The following is a 19,076-nucleotide window of genomic DNA, read 5'->3' on the forward strand; positions in this document are numbered from 1 at the left end:
CAGTGCTGCTCACTGCAGCTTTGAACTCCTGGGCTCAGGCTGTCCTCTCAGCCTCTGGAGTAGCTAAGACTGTAGGTGTATGCCACTACATATGTCTAATTTTTTATTTGTTTTTGGAGATGGGCTACTGCTATGTTGCCCAGGCTGGTCTGGAAGTCCTGGGCTCAAGTGATCCTCCTGCCTTAGCCTCCCCAAACACTGGGATTACAGCTGTGAGGCACTGTACCCAGCCTGCCTTCCATTTTCTTAGTGAGTAGCGTCTTTGACATGAAGTTAAAGCCAGGTACTATGAGTGCTCACCTGATTTTTGGTTCTTAGGAAAGTGCTTTTTTTCTGTAGACAGTTGTTAAATTGGTCTCCTTGCAGGGGCAGTGATCAGTGGAGCCTTATATTCTGCCATCTTGCTCTGCCCCTTAATGAGTAGGGTCTGAATCATGCTTTGTATTTTATATGAAAATGTACTTTTATTCTTTTCAACTGTTCTCCTTTGCTCTGGAACTTTCATCCCCATTGAGGACAGAAAAGCACATTAAGTGGTCAATTAAAAATTACATCATCTGTTCAAATTTCCAGCAGTCTCTTTTGGAGTGACTCAGGTTTTCTGGGAGATGTGGGAGGGGTAAATGCCCAGTTAAGTAAAAACTTAAACTCTGTATCAGGCTTATATCTTCCTTCTTAAAAGGTTTCCCCTCTCTCTCCTCCTTCTGACATGGCATTGGGTGCAGGAAGAGGTGATGTACCGATGACCCCTGTCTGGGGACTGCTGCCTGGTAGAGGGCCCCATCCTGTTGTCTCTGCATTGGCCTCTCTCCTTGCTGCTTCTGCCACCAAAGGATTTCTGGATTGTTGGTGTGCCCGTGGCCCAAGGGCTTGGGACTCTCCATTGGCATTGGTTGGCCCACAGGTTCCTGAGATCCAGTGGCCACTCACATTTAATCCCTGTCTCTGCCCTTTGTTACGGGATCATCATGCCAATAAGCAGTCTTTTAAAAAAACTTTTTAATTTTGTGATAATTCCAAACTTACAGAAAAAGTGCAAGAATAACACAGAGAACTTCTGAATGTCCTTAATTCAGTTTTAACATTTTGCCATATTTGTTTTATTGCTCTATGTATACACATTATGATGTATTTTCTGAGTCATTTGAGAATAGGATTTTGCTCCAGAGAAGGTGGTCTAGAAGGATGAACCAAAATCTTTCTGGTGAATGGAGCTTTCATATTCCTTTCTTTTCTCTGCTTTCTTCCAATTCTTCTTTCTTTCTTTCTTTTTTTTTTTTGATAGGGTCTTGCTGTGTCACCCAGGTTGGAGTGTAGTGACATGATCACAGGTCACTGCAGCCTCGACCGCCCTGTTTCAAGCGATCCTCCCGCTTCAGTCGCCCAAGTAGCTGGGACTACAGGTTTGCACCACCAGGCCTGGCTGATTTTTCGTATTTTTTGTAGAGATGCAGTCTCCCTATGTTGCCCAGCCTGGTCTCAAACTCCTGGACTCAAGTGATCCGCCTGCCTTGGCCTCCCAAAGTGCTGGGATTATAGGCATGAGCTACCATGCCCAGCCTGCATTTCCTGTTGTTGATACTCTTAAAAGCATATGTCTAGAACATCAGATAGGCCAGGTGTGACTGGTCTGACTAGAGGAGAATGATGTTATCCTTCATTTGCTCCTTTGTTTATTTATTCAATCAACCAGCACAGTGTTATTGAAGATCATTACCTGCAAGACACTGTACTAGGTGCTGCGATACAATCTTGCCTTTATGAAGTTTGTACTCTGATTAAGAGATAATTATATTTTTAAGTCAGAGTTAATTAGGCTGGGTGCGGTGGCTCATGCCTGTAATCCCAGCACTTTGGGAGGTCGAGGCAGGTGGATCACCTGAGGTCAGGAGTTTGAGACCAGCGTGACCAATATGATGAAACTCCGTTTCTACTAAAAAAAAAAAAAAATTAGCCAGGTGTGGTGGTGGCGTGTGCCTGTAGTCCCAGCTACTCAGGAGGCTGAGACAGGAGAATTGCTTGAACTCAGGAGGCAGAGATTGCAGTGAGCTGAGATCCCACTACTGCACTCCAGCCTGGGTGACAGAACTAGACTCTGTCTCCAAAAAAAAAAAAAAAAAAGAGTTTAATTAAAAGAAACTTAGGAAAGATTACTATTTTCCTCATTCTAGATGCTATAGTTTTCTTAATACAGCTTAAGTTGTATCAGGATTCATATTCTGTTGTGTTCATAAATTCATTTAAAATAATTCACAACTTTTTACCGTGTTTTTAAGTCGCATCTCTTTTATCCTGTTTTTATTTAAATTTTAGTTTACTAAATGTAAGTCATCCACTTAGAGCATTATCTTTTTAAATTATGGTTCATTCACTGCTATCTTTCCCAGTTTCATTGTTTTGCAGAGTTGTTTCTTTTTTATCCTTGCATTCTCTGTTTTAATCCCAGTTTCTGATACAAATGTAAAACACATGATAAAGGGAAGTACCTTCTGAGAGAAGCTGTTCAAACAGTTATGAATCCATCTATTTGAATGAGCTTGTCATTCCCCGTTTTCCATACAGAGCTAAGGGACACTTGGCAAATACCACATTCACACGGCCCTCATGTGCTACATTTTTCTCATCTGCCAAAGATGGGAAACAAGGCTTGGTATTAGAGAACTCGTGAGAGCGCCATCTCTTAGCTTCCTGTGAGGGCTGATTCCTTCAATAAGGCATGAATCATTGTTCGTTTTTAGCAAAGGTAGATGCATTAAGGACCAGATTGAGATGGTAAATATGCATAAAGTAATAAGTTTGAAAGCAGTTCAGGAATATAATAGTAGACCTATTGAAGCGTGTTATCAATGCAGGAAATAGAAAAGATAAAATTAGAAAAACCACATTCAAGAACTGACTTTTTTAAAGTAGTGAAAGCTTGGAAGACTTCTAAAAGGTCTAAAATAACATGAGAAACACATTGAGTAGTGATGTATTCTGACTTCTTCATGTGGAGAGGGCTAAAAATAATAAATTATACTGTTCTTGCATATTTCTTAGGATAACTATTTTGAGTTATGTGTGATAAAAAGGGATGATCAGAGGGTGTTTCCTTAAATTAATATTTGAATATTCCCTTCATGAATATAGACTTAAATTACTCAAAATATATGCTTAACTTTTTTCATGATTGTTAAAATAGTGCATTATCATTTTTGAAAAAAATTGAAAAAAAAAACATAGAAAAGTACAAAGAATCTAAAGATTACCCACGCCCTGCAGATAATACTAAGGGTCACAGTTTTGACTGAGGAAGGCCTTGTAAGAAGTCTAAGCATAGATTATTTAGGGAGAAGTTTATCTAGTTTATCTATTCGCCAGTTTCTCATTTAATAGAACAGTTATATCCTTTGTTGGTGCTTGCCCTTTGGCCTTTTTCAGCTGTTTAGTTTTTCCTTCTTAAGGAACAGGGCCAGAGCGGAGAGAAAAAGTTGAAAGTATATTCCTTTGATTCTGAAAGCACTGATGACAGGCCTGGCAAAATGGGATTGGAGTTGGCAGTAAAATGATACTTGGGGAGTATCTTTTTATTTTTGGGCTCTTCTTGCTTTCTCATTGTCAGCAGCAGCACCTCCTCCTTCCTCTGATCATTGGCCATGAGCACAGCTCTTTGAGGAATCATCCTTGGGCAGAATTTGGTCTGGCAAGCAGTTTTTTTTAGTAAGAAAGACAAATGTTGTCTATGTAGCCAATACTATTAAGCAATAGATTTCCAGTGGTGTGTCAGAGTCCTGCATTTCATAATTCTAGTGGATACCATTTTTTATTTTTAAAGTTTTAGATTTGAAGGTACATGTGCATGTCTGTTACATGGGTATATTTCATAATGGTGGGGATTGAGCTTCTAGTGTACTCATCATGCAAATATTGAACATTGTATCTAAAAGGTAATTTTTCAACCTTCACCTCCATCCTCCCCTCTTTTGGAGTGCCAAGTGTCTGTTATTTCCATCTTTATTTGCATTTGTACCTATTGTTTAGCTTTCAGAAGTGAGAACCCGTGGTATTTGATTTTCTGCTTCTGACTTATTTCACCTAGGACAATGGCTTCTAGCACCATTCAAGTTGCCACAAAGATGATTTCATTCCTTTTTATGGCTACATAGTATTTCATTGTGTATATATTCCACATTTTCTTTATCTAGTCAACCATTGATGGACACCTAGGTTGGTTCTATGAGTTTGCTATTGTGAATAGTGCTGTGACAAACATATGAGTGCAGGTGTCTTTTTTATGTAATGATTTCTTTTCCTTTGGGTAGATACCAGGTAGTGGGATTGCTGTCTTGAATGGTAGCACTATTTTTAGCTCCTTGAGATATCTTCATACTGTTTTCCACAGAGGTTGAAGCAATGTTTGTTCCCACCAACAGTGTACAAGTGTTCCCTTTTCTCCACAGGTAATCCAACATCTGTTGTTTTTTGATTTTTTAATAAGAGCCATTCTGACTGGTATAAGATGATATCTCATTGTGGTTTTAATTTGTGTTTCTCTGATGATTAGTGATGTTGAGCATTTTTTTTTCCATGTGTTTGTTGGCCTCTTGTATTATTTTACTTAAGAAATATCTGTTCAGGCCTTTTGCCCAGTTTTTAATGGTGTTGTTTGTTTCTTTCTTGTTGAGTTGTTTGAGTTCCTTCTAGATTCTGGATGTTAGTCTTTTGTCAGAGGCATAGTCTGCAAATACTTTCTTATTTTTGAGACAGGGTCTCACTCTGTCGCCTGGGCTGAGTGCAGTGGTGCGATCTTGGCTCCCTGCAACCTATGCCTCCCAGACTCAAGTGATCCTTCCACTTAAGCCTCTTTAGTTGCTAGGACTACAGGCATGTGATACCACGCCCAGATAGTTTTCGTATTTTTTGTAGAGACAGGGTTTTGCCGTGTTGCCCAGGCTGGTCTTAAACTTCTGAGCTCAAGTGATCAGCCTGTCTCAGCCTCCAAAAGTGCTGGGATTACAGGCATGAGGCACCACGCCCAGCCAATATGGTCATTTTAATGATACTGATTCTTCCAGTCCATTTGCATGGGACGTTTTTTCCATTTGTTTGTATGGTCTGTGATTTGTTTCATCAGTGTTTTGTTGTTCTCCTTGTAGAGATCTTTTACCTCCTTGGTTAAATGTATTCCAAGGATTTTTGTTGTGGCTAACATAAATGGGATTCAGTTCTTGATTTGGTTCTCAGCTTGAACATAATTGGTATATAGAAATGCTACTGATTTTTGTACGTTGATTTTGTATCTTGACTTTACCGAAGTTGTTTATCAAGTCTAGGAGTCTTTTGGAAGAGTCTTTGGGGTTTTCTGTCTTTTGGGAGGCGTCTTTGGGGCTTTCTAGGTATATGATTATGTCATCAATGAACAAAGATAATTTGACTTCCTTTTTTCCAATTTGGATGCCTTTTATATCTTTCTCTTGCCTGATTTCTTTGGCTTGGACTTCCAGTATTATGTTGAATAAGACCGATGAAAGTGGGTGTCCTCATTTGTTTCAGTCCTTAGGGGAAATGTTTCAACTTTTCCCAATGGCTGTGGGTTTGTCATATATGGCTCTTATTATTTTGAGGTATGTTCCTTTGATGCCTGGTTTGTTGAAGGTTTTTATCAGGAAGGCATGTTGGATTTTATCAATTGTTTTTTCTGTATCTATTGAGATGATCATATGGTTTTTGTTTTTAGTTTATTGATTTGCATATGTTGAACCATCCTTGCATACCTGGAATAAAGCTCACCTGATTGTGATGAATTATATTTTTGATGTGTGTTGGATTCAGTTTTCTAGTATTTTGTGGAGGATTTTTGCATATGTGTTCATCAGGGATATTGGTTGGCAGTTTTCTCTTTTTGTTGTGTCCTTGTCTGATTTTAGTATCAAGGTGATACTGGATTCATAGAAGGTGTTATGCAGTGATTGTACCTCCTCAAATTTTTTGTAATAGTTTCACTAAGATTGGTAGTAGCTTGTCTTCATATGTCTGGTAAACTTTGGCTGTGAATGCATCTGGTCCTGAGCTGCTTTTTTTTTTTTTTTTTTGCCAGATTTTTTATTACTAGTTTAATTTCATTACTTATTATTGGTCTGCTTGGGATTTCTTTTTCTTTCTGTTTCAATCTTGGGAGTTTGTTTTCAGGAATTTATCCATTTCCTCTAGGTTTTCTAGTTTGTGTGCATAAACGAGTTCATAGGAGTCTCTTATGATCATTTGTATTTCTGTGGTATTGGTTGTAATATCACCTTTATCATTATTTATTATGCTTATTTGAATCTTCTCTTTTATTTTCTTGGTTAGTCTAGCTAATGGTCTGCCAGTTGGTTTATCCTCTTGAACCGACTTTTCGGTTCATTGATTCTGTTCTTTTTTGAGATGGGGTCTTGCTTTGTTGCTCAGGCTAGAATACAGTGGCATGATCTTGGCTCACTGCAACCTCCGCCTCCTGGGTTCAAGTAATTCTCCTGCCTCAGCCTCCCAAGTAGCTGGGACTACAGGCATGCACCACCATGCCCCACTAATTTTTGTATTGTTAATGGAGATGGTGTTTCGCCATGTTGGCCAGGCTGGTCTCAAACTCCTGACATCAGGTGATCCACCCACCTGGGCCTCCCAAAGTGCTGGGATTACAGGCATGAGCCACTGTGCCCAGCTGGTTTATTGATCCCTTGCCTTTTTTTTTTTTTGTCTTAATCTCATTTAGTTTTGTTCTGATTTTTGTTATTTCTTTTCTTCTGCTAGCTTTGGGTTGGTTTGTTCTTGTTTTTCTAGTTCCTTGAGTTGTGATGTTAGGTTGTTAATTTGAGGTCTTTCTGTCTTTTTGATGTAGGCGTTTAATGAATGCTATAAACTTTCCTATTAGCACTGCTTTTGCTGTGTGCCAGAGGTTTTAGTATGTTGTGTCTTTGTTTTCATTCATTTAAAATAATTTTTTTATTTCTGCCTTAATTTCATTGTTTACCCAAGAGTTGTTCAGGAGCAAGGTGTTTAGTTTCCATGTACTTGTATAGTTTTGAGAGTTCTTCTTGGAGTTGATTTCCAATTTCATCCCACTCTGGTATGAGAAAATACTTGACTGCTGGAAATTTGAACAGGTGATGTAATTTTTAATTGACTACTTAATGTGCTTTTCTGTCCTCAATGGGGATGAAAGTTCCAGAGCAAAGGAGAACAGTTGAAAAGAATAAAAGTACATTTTCATATAAAATACAAAGCATGATTCAGACCCTACTCATTAAGGGGCAGAGCAAGATGGCAGAATATAAGGCTCCACTGATCATCGCCCCTGCAGGGAGACCAATTTAACAACTGTCTACAGAAAAAAAGCACTTTCGTAAGAACCAAAAATTATTATTTAGGTCATTTACATTTAGGTTAGTATTGATATGTGAGGTTTTATTCCTGTCATAGTGTTGTTAGCTAGTTGTTTTGGAGTTTCAATTGTGTAATTGTTTTATAAGATCTGTGAGCTTTGCACTTATGTGTTCTTTTGTGATGGTGAGTATTGTCCTTTCATTTCCATGTTTAGAATTCCCTTCAGCATTTCTTGTACGATAGGTCTTGTGGTGACAGATGCCCTTAGTATTTGCTTATCTAGAAAATATTTTATTTCTCTTCATTGATGAAGCTTAGTTTGGTAGGATGTGAAATTCTTGGCTGGCATTTTTTTTTCTTTAAGGATGCTAAAAATAGACCCCAATCTCTTCTGGTTTGTAGGGTTTCTGCTAAGAAGTTTGCTGTTAGTCTGATGGGTTTTCCTTTGTAGGTGATTTGACGCTTCTCTCTAGTTGCCTTTAAAATTTTTTCTTTAGTGTTGACCTTGGATGGTCTGATGACTATATGTCTTGGTGAAGTTCATCTTGCATAGTGTCTTGCAGGTGTTCTCTGAATGTCTTGTATCTGCATGTTTACCTCTCTAGAAAGATTAGGGAGTTTCCTGAATTATTCCCTCAAATATGTTTTCCAGGTTGCTTACTTTTTCTTCTTCCTTCTCAGGAACCTATAAGCCATAGGTTTGGTTGCTTTACACAATCCTGTATGTCTGAAATGCTTTGTTCATTTTTTAAAATTCTTTTTTCTTTATTTTTGTTTGGGTTAATTTGAAAGATTGGTCTTCAAGCTATTTTTAAAAAAATTATTAGTTGGTTATATGAATTGGAGGTCTTTAACCTCTGAAATTCTTTCTTCTGCCTGGTCCCGTCTATTGTTAAAACTTTCAACTGTATTTTGAAATTTCTTAAGTGAATTTTTCATTTCCAGAAGTTGTGTTTTTTTTTTTTTTGTTTTGTTTTGTTTTTGTTTTTTAAAGGATATTAGTCTCTTCCTTCATTTCTTGGATTACTTTCATGGTTTCATTGTGTTGAGTTTTCAACCTTATCTTGGATCTCATTGAGCTTGCTTGCATTCCATACTCTGAAATATTTATCTGCCGTTTCTGACTTTTTATTTGGTTAGGGTCTGTTGCTTGACAGCTAGTGTGACCTTTGGTGATGTCACAACATTTAGATTTTTCATGGTGCCAGAATTTTTATGTTGGTTTCTTCTCATCTAGAGAGGCTACTGCTTTTTCTTTTTGAATTTATTTTCATTTAGATGGGCTTCCCCCCCACCTCCCGTTTCCACCTCTTCTAGGAGTGTAACTATAGCGTAAGTATGTTGGGTAGGGTCTTTTGGGTTCGCTTCTAAGGCCCTGCGCGATTCTGTCCGTAGGTTTTATATTGGTCTGTGCAGTTTGACTTGGAGGCCAGTAGGTGGCACTTATGGGTAAGAGCCAGTTGCCGCACAAGCAGATGGGTATGTACTTGACTTTTATTTACTGTGATGTGCCCTCTGTTGTTTCAGGTGATGAGCTGGACAGAGGAGTGCCTGGTGCCTTGAGGTTCCTGTTCAGGTTGGGAAGGGGGGACATAGCTGGGCAGAACTGGATTCCCCAGCTTGCCCATGAGTATCCCAGTGACGAGCTCAAGCTCCAGCCCTGGTGGGGGTGACTCGGGGGAGCTCCTGGTGAGATGTACCAAGGTCTCTGCAGGAGTTGAGGGGGCTGCACTGGCTTGATGGATACCATTTCGACTCTAGATTAGAAACATGGTGGCTTCCAGAGCACATCAGTTGGCCTATCTACACTCATTCCTTTTCTCCCCTAAGGAGATACTTTAACGTTGATGGAAAAGCTTGAAGGACATATTTTTATTCATTTTTCAAATTTTATTTTAGTTTTAAATATGGACTAGCTTTTATCTCATTGCACAGGAACATAGCATATTGTGTTGGATTTATTGGGGAAGTTAAATTTGAATTGGCTCTGCTATCTATGATTTGATTGAGAGAAAAAGTATAAACAAAGATAGCTGTAAGCTTTACACTCGAAAATAGTTCTACCTAGTGATTAAAATTAGAGCAGCATTCAAGTGAATAATAAAAAGATAAGTAACTCAATTAAAAATGGGAAAATAATCTGAATAGACATTACTCCAAAGAAGATATACAGTTGGCCATTAAGTGCTTAAAAAGATTCTTAACATTATTAGTCATTAAGCAAATGAACACCAAAAACCACAATGAGATACCCCCATATCTCATGGACAAAAACAAGTATTGGCCAAGCTGTTAAGAAATTGGGACTCTAGTACATTACTGGTGGGAATATAAAATCATAAAGCTGGCCAGGCATGGTGGCTCATGCTGGTAATCCAAGCACTCTGGGAGGCTGGGGTAGGAGGATTGCTTGAGCCTAGGAGTTCAAGACCAGCCTGGGCAAGATGGCAAGGCACCATTTCTACAAAAAATAAAAATTAAAAAAATCAGAAAAATCACACAGCCACTTTGGAAAACAGTCTAGTACTTCTTCAAAATGTCAAACATAGAGTTACCACATAATGTAGCAATTCCACATACCATAATTTAGCATTCCATAGCAATGCTAGATATATAATTAAGGGAAATGAAAATACATGTCCACACAATAACTTGTTTTTTTTTTTTTTTTTTTCTGAGATGGAGTCTCACTCTGTCACCCAGGCTGGAGTGCAGTGGCACAATCTCGGCTCACTGCAACCTCCGCCTCCCGGGTTCAAGCAATTCTCCTGCCTCAGCCTCCCAAGTAGCTGGGATTACAGGTGCGCACCACCATGCCTGGCTAATTTTTGTATTTTTAGTAGAGATGGAGTTTTGCCATGTTGTCCAGGCTGGTCTTGAACTCCTGACCTCAAGTGATCTGTCCGCCTCGGCCTCCCAAAGTCCTGCTGGGATTACAGGAGTGAGCCACTGTGCGTGGCCAAGAACTTGTACAGGAATTCATAATGGCCACAAAACGCAAATTATTAGTATATTATCAACAAATGATTAACAAAATGTGGTATAGCTATACAATGGAATAATATTAGGCAATAAAAAGGCATAAAGTACTGTTACATGCTACCACATGAATGAATCTTAAAAACATGCTAACTGAAAAAGCCAAGCATAAAGACCCCACTTTTTATGATTCCATTGATATGAAATGTCCAGAATAGGCAAATCTATAGACACAGAAAGTAGATTAGTGGTTGTTTAGGACTAGAGGAGGTGGAGTGGAGAATGAGGAGTGACTGCTAATATATGGATACATTTTGGTGACAAAATGTTATAAAATTAGATTGTGGTGATAGTCTGTGAATATACTAAAAACCATTGATTGTAAACATTAATTGGGTGAATTTTATGGTCTGTGAATTATGTCTCAATAAAGCTGTTTAAAAACTTATAAGTTAGAGCCGTTAAAACAGGGCAAAATAAGGGCCTATATTCCAATGTACTAATAGCTGTAATTGAAGTTTGTTGTGTTATTTTTTGTAGCCCCCAGTATAAAGATTTAGCATGGCTCTTTTGCAAGGGTACATGCGTATCAGTGCAGTGTTCAGATATTAAAAGCCTTTATTGAAGGAAATAAGAGGAGACCTGAATAAATGTGTAAAGATGTGAAGATGCAATGTTATAAAGACAACAATTCTCTGTAGATTTCCTAATAATGTAATGAATTCCCAGTCAAAACTCCAGCAGGACTTGCTTGTAATGTTATAATGACTAACTCTGAAATTCATCAACAAGAATGTAGGTGTAATAATAGCAACCCCACAAAAAGAGTATTTAATGAAGTAGAGAACTTGCCCCATTTGGCTTACAGATCTCAGAAAGCCATGGTAATCAAAATGGTGTGACTAGTGCAGAGAGAAGCAAGTATGTGATGGAACAGAAGAATGCCCAGAAACAGACCTGAGCACGTATGGAAAATTGCTGTGTGTAACAGATTGCAGAGGCTAGGCGCGGTGGCTCACACTTGTAATCCCAGCACTTTGGGAGGGCGAGGCGGGCGGATCACGAGGTCAGGAGATCGAGACCACGGTGAAACCCCGTCTCTACTAAAAATACAAAAAAATTAGCCAGGCGTGGTGGCGGGCGCCTGTAGTCCCAGCTACTCGGAGAGGCTGAGGCGGGAGAATGACGTGAACCCGGGAGGTGGAGCTTGCGGTGAGCAGAGATCGCGCCACTGCACTCCAGCCTGGGTGACAGAGCGAGACTCCGTCTCAAAAAAAAAAAAAAAAAAGAGATTGCAGAATAATCCAGTATGTCAAAGTATCATAATTATGGAATCAACACATGTCAGTGAGGAAATCAGCAAGATGATAAAACTGGTAACAGCATTTGGAGAACGGAGGAAAGAAAAAGTGTTGAAATAAGGTTTGTTATGCACAACACTGGTTAACCTCCGGCAAGGTAATAAAACCATAATCTTACCACACAGAAATTATTTGCATATCTACCAGATTAAAAAATCTACAAGTTAACATAATTTTACAGAGTATAGGTTTTAATAGTAAATAGCAAGCCAAACAAGATATATACTCCCTAGGGAATTAAATGTTCGTTGGGTGGGCCTGTCAGACAGTGCTCCAAGGTGAGCTTGAGAGGACATGCAGTCTTCCTTTTGCCTTCTTTCCAAGCTATTATAACAAGTAGATGAGTTATTTTTTGCTTATCCATGCAGGAAAGAATTAAATGTAGCTCAGACTGTACACAAAATGTATTCTAGATTATATTTGTGTGTTTGCAATAGTATTTTCTCTACTTTATGTATTTGAAGCATTTCTTATTAACAAAATGAGAAAATGCATTCTTAAAACACTAGACGGTACTTTGAATAAATGAGTTATGTCTATATCTAAAAAAATCCTGTTTAATAAAAAAATTAGTTTGTGACATGATATGCTTATTGTGATATTAACATAAATCTAGAAATACTATAGAATTTCTATGACTTCATGTACATGTGTATACAAACATAAAGGACTAGAAGAATCTAAATCTAATCTTTTATACCTCAGAAAAGATGAATAAAATGTAACATTATTTAATAATTATTATATTCTGCTAAAGTCAAGTCTGTTGTGCCAGGTAAAGATACAATAATTTTAGCTTTTATTAACAGATTAATTTAGGCACGGTAATATTTTAACTAGTTTGTTTGAGCATAAGTGATTCCTGAATTGAATATCATTAGAACACAAGCAGTTCAGTGTTCTACCTAAGGAGTGGGAGGGGGAAACTTATGAAGTATTTAAAGAAGCAAGACAAAGAAAATATTTGACTGGAACAAGTGGGAAGTTCCTAGTTAGAGGTGAGTTGGCGGTTTCTGATTGGCTGAGCTTAAGTTTTGTTTTTACTGTTTACATTGAGTTGAGTTTCCATTTGCTTGTATAGGAACCATCTTTGCTGAATGGCCTCCCAATTCATTATTACTATTTTTATTTTTTGAGATGGAGTGTCACTCTTGTCACCCAGGCTGGAATGCAGTGGTGCAATCTTGGCTCACTGCAACCTCCACCTCCCGGGTTCAAGCAATTCTCTCTCAGCCTCCCGAGTAGCTGGGATTGCAGGCACCCACCACCACGCCTGGCTAATTTTTGTATTTTTAGTAGAGATGGGGTTTCACAATGTTGGCCAGGCTGGCCTCAAACTCCTGAACTCAAGTGATCTGCCTGCCTCAACCTCCCAAAGTGCTGGAATTACAGGCGTGAGCCACCATGCCCAGTCCCAATTATTTTAGCACTTTGAAACATATAATATTTACCTGGCACACCAAATTATTGTTTATATCTAGTGTGTTATATATGGCATGTCAAATCATTGAGGGAAAAGATGTGGTTTTTTAAAAACAATCTTGGGAAACATGGCAAAAGATTAGGGAAAAAAATTACACAGCACTATCTTGTACCATCTATTTAAATTATAAACGAATAAACAAATTACATATTAAAAAGTAAAACACAGGTAAAACTATGTTATATAATCTTTGTAGAGGGAAGGTTTTTCTAAGTGTGCCCTCAAACTCCGAAATGTTAAAGAAAAGAGTGATAGTTATGACTAAGTAAAAATTTCAATATTGGGGAGACTTTTATTAAAGCTAAAGGCAAATGTGAAAAGGGGATATTTTAACAGTACGTTTCAGAGACTGTGTGTTTCTAGCCCTTGAAAATGAGTCTGTAAGTGAACAGATGGGCAAGAATGGTCCAAATGGGTAGATAGCCTTTTCAGTCAGTCACTTCCCTTTTCTCTGCTTGTAAACGGAGCTGATGGTCACTGCCCAGAGTCCTATTTATGGAAGTGGTACCTGTATTCTCATAATAAGAAGTTTTTGTGATGGAAAGAACTTGTCTTCTAATGACATTTTCCCTTACCTGTGGAGTTTTCTTCCCTCCCACCACCCACACCTAACCACCCTTGTAAGAACAAGTTCAGTTTTCCCCTACATGATGTGAAAAATTTAGGGAACTTGATATGTCCAAGATAAAAATGAATGTCTAGTGTAAAATATTAGAGTGCATTGGGAAGTCTGAACTTCCAATGGGGGGGGAAAAAAAAACAAAAAACAAAACTCCACTTAATTGAGGACACTGTACTTTTTTTTTTTATTTTTTGAGATGGCGTTTCGCTCTTGTCGCCCAGGCTGGAGTGCAATGGCGTGATCTTGCCTCACTGCAACCTCCACCTCCTGGGTTCAAGTGATTCTCCCTGCCTCAGCCTCCTGAGTAGCTGGGATTGCAGGCATGCGCCACGATACCTGGCTAATTTTTGTATTTTTAGTAGAGACAGAGTTTCACCATGTTGGCCAGGCTGGTCTCGAACTCCTGACCTCAGGTGATCCACCTGCCTCGGCCTCCCCAAAGTGCTGAGATTACAGGCGTGAGCCACTGCACCCATTGTACATCTTAGAATTAAAAAACAAAAACAAAAAACAACAACAAAAAACACACACAAATCTTCTCTTTTTTTAATGACTCTAGCTCTTCTCTGTGAGATGTGTACTGTTAAGGTGAGTGGAAATGGAAGGAGATTGGCAATTCTATTGTAATACATGGCAGGACTTACTCTTTTTTTTTTTTGTTACTTTTTTTTTAATATTATACTTTAGGTTTTAGGGTACATGTGCACAATGTGCAGGTTTGTTACATATGTATCCATGTGCCATGTTGATTTCCTGCACCCATTAACTCGTCATTTAGCATTAGGTATATCTCCTAATGCTGTCCCTCCCCCCTCCCCCAACCCCACAACAGTCCCCGGAGTGTGATGTTCCCCTTCCTGTGTCCGTGAGTTCTCATTGTTCAATTCCCACCTATGAGTGAGAACATGCGGTGTTTGGTTTAGGAGTTACTCTTAAACTCTTTCTGGAAGTTTCCTTCTCTCAGTGGACCTGCCCCCATTGTGTGCCTGTCAGATATCTTTGGGTCAATAAACTGGCCTAAGATTCTGCAAGGCAGATTGATCCTTACCTTCTTTATGTTACTTCAGCTTTCTGTGGTGTGTATTTAGTGGGAAATTAGACAGTTTATTAAAAATAAAGTACCTTACAAAATAAGCACCGTTGCCTTCAGGAATGTATTTTTTGGAAATAATTAGGCAAGTGAGTAAAGGGGCTTATTACAGTAGTTTGTAATGCCAAAACTTTGGGAGTAACCTACATGCCTGAAAATGAGGGACAGGTAACAAATTATCATTATTTCCAGTCAGCAGAATGTTGCAGATGCTATGATAAAGCAACTCTGGATTTATTGAGAAGAAAAGATTCAGAATAATTCCTATATATAATCCATTATACTGTATATCATAACCCATTATAATAAATATCCTTAATAAAGTTTTATTAAAATATGTATAGATTTACTTGGGAAAAAACCTGGAAGGATATATACAAGATACAATCCTATCTTTGGGTGGAGACCTGTGGAGTAATTTCAGTTAACTTATTTTTTGTGTACTAGAATGAAAATATAAGGTTATTAGGTCTGTATTTCAGGAATGTTTGACACATAACAGTAGATTTTTGTTACTTGATTTTTAAAATTGGTAAGAAATGGAGGTAAGATGTATAAAAATAATTGGAAGCCTTGTGTTGTGTAATTGCACTGGTGTAGACTTTTCTCATAGGATAAAGAAATAAAAAACCTCGCTCTGCCTTTTTAATTAACAGATCTTCTCACTCAGATATGGCAACAAGCAGCCTTCACTTTGCATCATGTGATACACAACAGGCGCCCAGACAGCGCGGAGCATCTACTGTGAGCAGGTCAGGAAGGGTTGTGGGCATTCCTGGGGGAAGAGGGGAGGACAGTCCCACCCTTGAAGGAATATAATACTGATATTTGCATAGTGCATTGCGTTTGACAAACCAGTGAGGTCAGGAGAGGCCTAGGCAAGTAGAGTGGCCATTTTATAAATCAGGGAAGGAGACACGGTGGCTGCTCAGGGACTCAGTGAACAGGTGGCACTGTTACATGAAAGCAAAACGAAATTCAACTTTGGGGCAGCACAACTCCCTTTCAAGTCGTTTTTATCTTGAAATATTTTTAGCAGTTATTTTTATTATAAAATAATAAATCCCACTGCCAAACATTGGGGAAAATGGAGGAAGGGAGAAACAACCATAATGATGACCACTTGAACACAGAATTTTGGTGTATTTCTTTCAAGTCTTTTTCCTAGGCATGTGCTTCTTGATACAGTTGTAACCATAATAGATTTTTTCATCAAATGTTATGATTATTTCTCTTTCTTATATTTTTCACATAATCTTGGTTTAAAAATACATTTTAAGAAGTGTTCATTTTAGAAAATTCAGAGCTATAGAAAGCACAAAGAGAATGAAATATGTATTACTATAATCCTGATTATTTTTGTGTGTATTCTTTTTCTCCTTACATATAGAGATATTAAATTTTTTTCTTAATTGGACTCATATGAAGTATACTGTTCAGTAATCTACTTTTTAAAGTTTAGTATATCGTGATATTTTCCCCTTCCATTAGATATTTTTCTGTGATATCATACTTGGTTAATTTTTGTTCCTTTCCAGATCATTTTAGAATTAACAGATTCTCTCTTTGAACATGAAGGTTTTTTTTTATGAGTTATTAAGGCAGCTCTGTTAAAGCTGTTTTAGTACATGAGAAAGTAGTTTTCATCCATCCTTAGAGGTTTATTAAACTTCTAAAATTATACAGCAGATCCTTAGCATTTTGGACTTTGCATTTGAAATTTCAGCTATGCATGTGTTCTTTATACTCATGGGTTTGGTAGTTTGTCTTAGGATTCTACCCTTGCAATATATAGAAGAGGTTACAGAATGGAGATAAAGTGAAAATAACCTCTAAGGATCTTACGGCATTTGTTTTCCATATCCTTTTTTACTGTGTATGTCCCTCCTCATGGAATTTTGTGTTTTCTTAAAAAAGAAGTGCTCTTCCTTCATAGTTATCCTCTAACTCATTCGATAGTTTCCTAAGTAACTACTGTGTCAACATTTATAACGCTGAGTTTGAAAGCTATAATAAAATAAATAAAAATTACTGAAAGCAATAATAAATAAGGGCATGACATGCACAGGCAGCAACAAGCTGCATCTGTAGTCTGAAGTCTTTAGCATGCACGTAGTTGTTGAAGTGATGAACCACACCTGTATTTCCCAGAGAGCCATAACAGAAGAGAATGGAGGAAGGAACCTTTCGGGAACACAGAACATGAAGGATGGCTGAGACAGTGACAGTTCAAACAAGAGCTACATAGATGTGTGAGAGAGGAAGACTCTACGAGTTGGTGGCCACAGGACAGGCAAGGGACTTGGGGGAGGGGTGAGTTCTGGAATGCAGTCAGCAGAGCCAGGTGTGCAAAGAGGTCTTCATGGATACAGGTGGAAAAGTATCCTTTGCATTTCATAGTTAGGTCATTGGAGACCTTTAGCTCATAAGATTTTAGGGAAGTTGAGGCAGGAGTCAGGCAGCATGGCTAAAGGTCAGTGGGAGGTGGGGAAGTAGGGAGAGTGAGCATCAGTGGTTTTCTGAAGCTCTTGCCTATGAATAGAAGGAGTGGGAGAAGGGTGTGTCAGGAGAGAAAGCAAGATTGAGGGAGTTATCTTTCTTGCTGATTTTACCTTAAATAGAAATGAATGAGATTTGTGTATATTTCTGAGTTGGGAAGGAGTCAAAGAGAGGAAGAGGTTAAAGTTATATAAAAGAGGAAATGGAGGTGAAATATAAGAAATAATTGAGAAGTGTTTTCATGATAGCACAGGGTGGGCATCCCTAATCCAAAGATCCAAAATACTCTAGTGAGCATTTTTTTTTTTTTGAGTGTCCTGTGGGGGCTCAAAAAGTTTCAGATTTTGGAGCATTTCAATTTTGGATTTTCAGATTAGGGTTGCTCAATCTGTACTCACATTTGCAGTTTTCATAATCTTTTTCTTTTTAAAAACTAAATAATAGACATTCTCACTCTGCCTTTTAATTAATAGGTCCTCTAATGCATGTATCAAAGAATAAACATAATGGGAAGCAGCCTAAAATGACACTTGCAAAGTGGAGGAAGCTTGGATGTGGACAAGAAGTGCGGCTCTTATGGAGTTAGTCTGAACAGAAAATGATAGTGCCATACCTCATATGTTACTCTTCCTGGTACTCCTCATTCCACAAATAGCTATTTGCTTCTTAACACAAAGTTGTGAGGCAGCCAAGGAGAGAGTTTGGGTCACCATTTAACAAGTGAGACACCCCAGGTGTCAAGTGACATAGCCAAGTGCCACAGCCAGGCAGTGGTGGAATTACATCTTGATGCTCCACCTTCTCATTTCTGGGCTGGTGCACCTTTAAGAAACTCATTTGCCTCCTTGCTTATAATCCCCTTCACTTGTTTAGTCTTACAGAGTGTTTTGACAACCATGGTTTCTTTCGATTCTCCCTCCAACCTTGAAAGAGCCAAGAGAGAATCTTCCCACGAAAGGATCCTCATATCCAGAGAAGTACATGATCAGCTAAAATGCCTTGTCACTCTCAAATTCTTGGAATTAGAATTTCTTGCCATTGTCCTTAAAGGGCACCAGTGACAAACTTTAAGACATTTGACAGTTTTATGTTCATCACTTCAAATCTGTTTACAAACTAGTTGTTGAAACAACTGTGTTAAGGTCACTGGAAAAGTGAAAAAAGACTCTGCACTCTGGCCAGAGCTTTGTCACCACTTTACTTTCTCCTCTTACCACATCTCTTCATTAGAGATGGGAGACCTGTTGTTGGTTCATCAAATATGTGTTTTTCCATAGGAAATGGGCTGAACACAAGGTTACTCAATTTACAGTCTCTAAGATAAAGTGTGGCTTTTTGATTTACTTGAGAAAGTCATCAAAACAGAACAGGGGTCTAGGGCCTTAGAATTAAAGGAACGGAGAGAAAACCTTTCATAGACGTCTTTATACTTCACTTACCAAGCCTAGATATGTCAGCCCAGTGTGGGTACAGAACGTTGGTAGCTTTAGTTACCAAATCAAGGTTGGCATTGGGAAATCCCAGAATTACACAGGGAGTTCTGGCTGCTCAGGAGACTGAGTTCCAGAGACTGGTTTAGTGGGATGAGGTGTCCAAATGGCTCAATCATGAAGGTTATGGCAAAATGTTGACCAAGGGCTTGTGAGAGAAGAGGGTGACTCTCCCTTGGATTGGTTAGTAAAGAATGTAGGACAGAGGGAG

At 38.5% G+C, this 19,076-nt stretch overlaps 1 protein-coding gene across 4 annotated transcripts in view; it reads left to right on the forward strand.

Moving 5' to 3' along the window:
- The window catches only part of TTC39B (tetratricopeptide repeat domain 39B), a 133,382-nt gene that overhangs the window by 61,870 nt on the left and 52,436 nt on the right, over nt 1–19,076 (forward strand). For 3 of the 4 annotated variants that reach the window (XM_055294206.2, XM_063609165.1, XM_055294207.2), the window contains one exon: nt 15,533–15,628. In XM_055294206.2, coding sequence (XP_055150181.1) covers nt 15,533–15,628 — 96 coding nt within the window. Of the gene's footprint in view, nt 1–9,007; nt 9,031–15,532; nt 15,629–19,076 lie in introns of those variants that run through there. The other variant, XM_055294208.2, reaches the window with a different exon arrangement.

The sequence above is a fragment of the Symphalangus syndactylus genome, chromosome 9 (genome assembly GCF_028878055.3).
Source record: "Symphalangus syndactylus isolate Jambi chromosome 9, NHGRI_mSymSyn1-v2.1_pri, whole genome shotgun sequence".
Lineage (NCBI taxonomy): Eukaryota > Metazoa > Chordata > Mammalia > Primates > Hylobatidae > Symphalangus > Symphalangus syndactylus.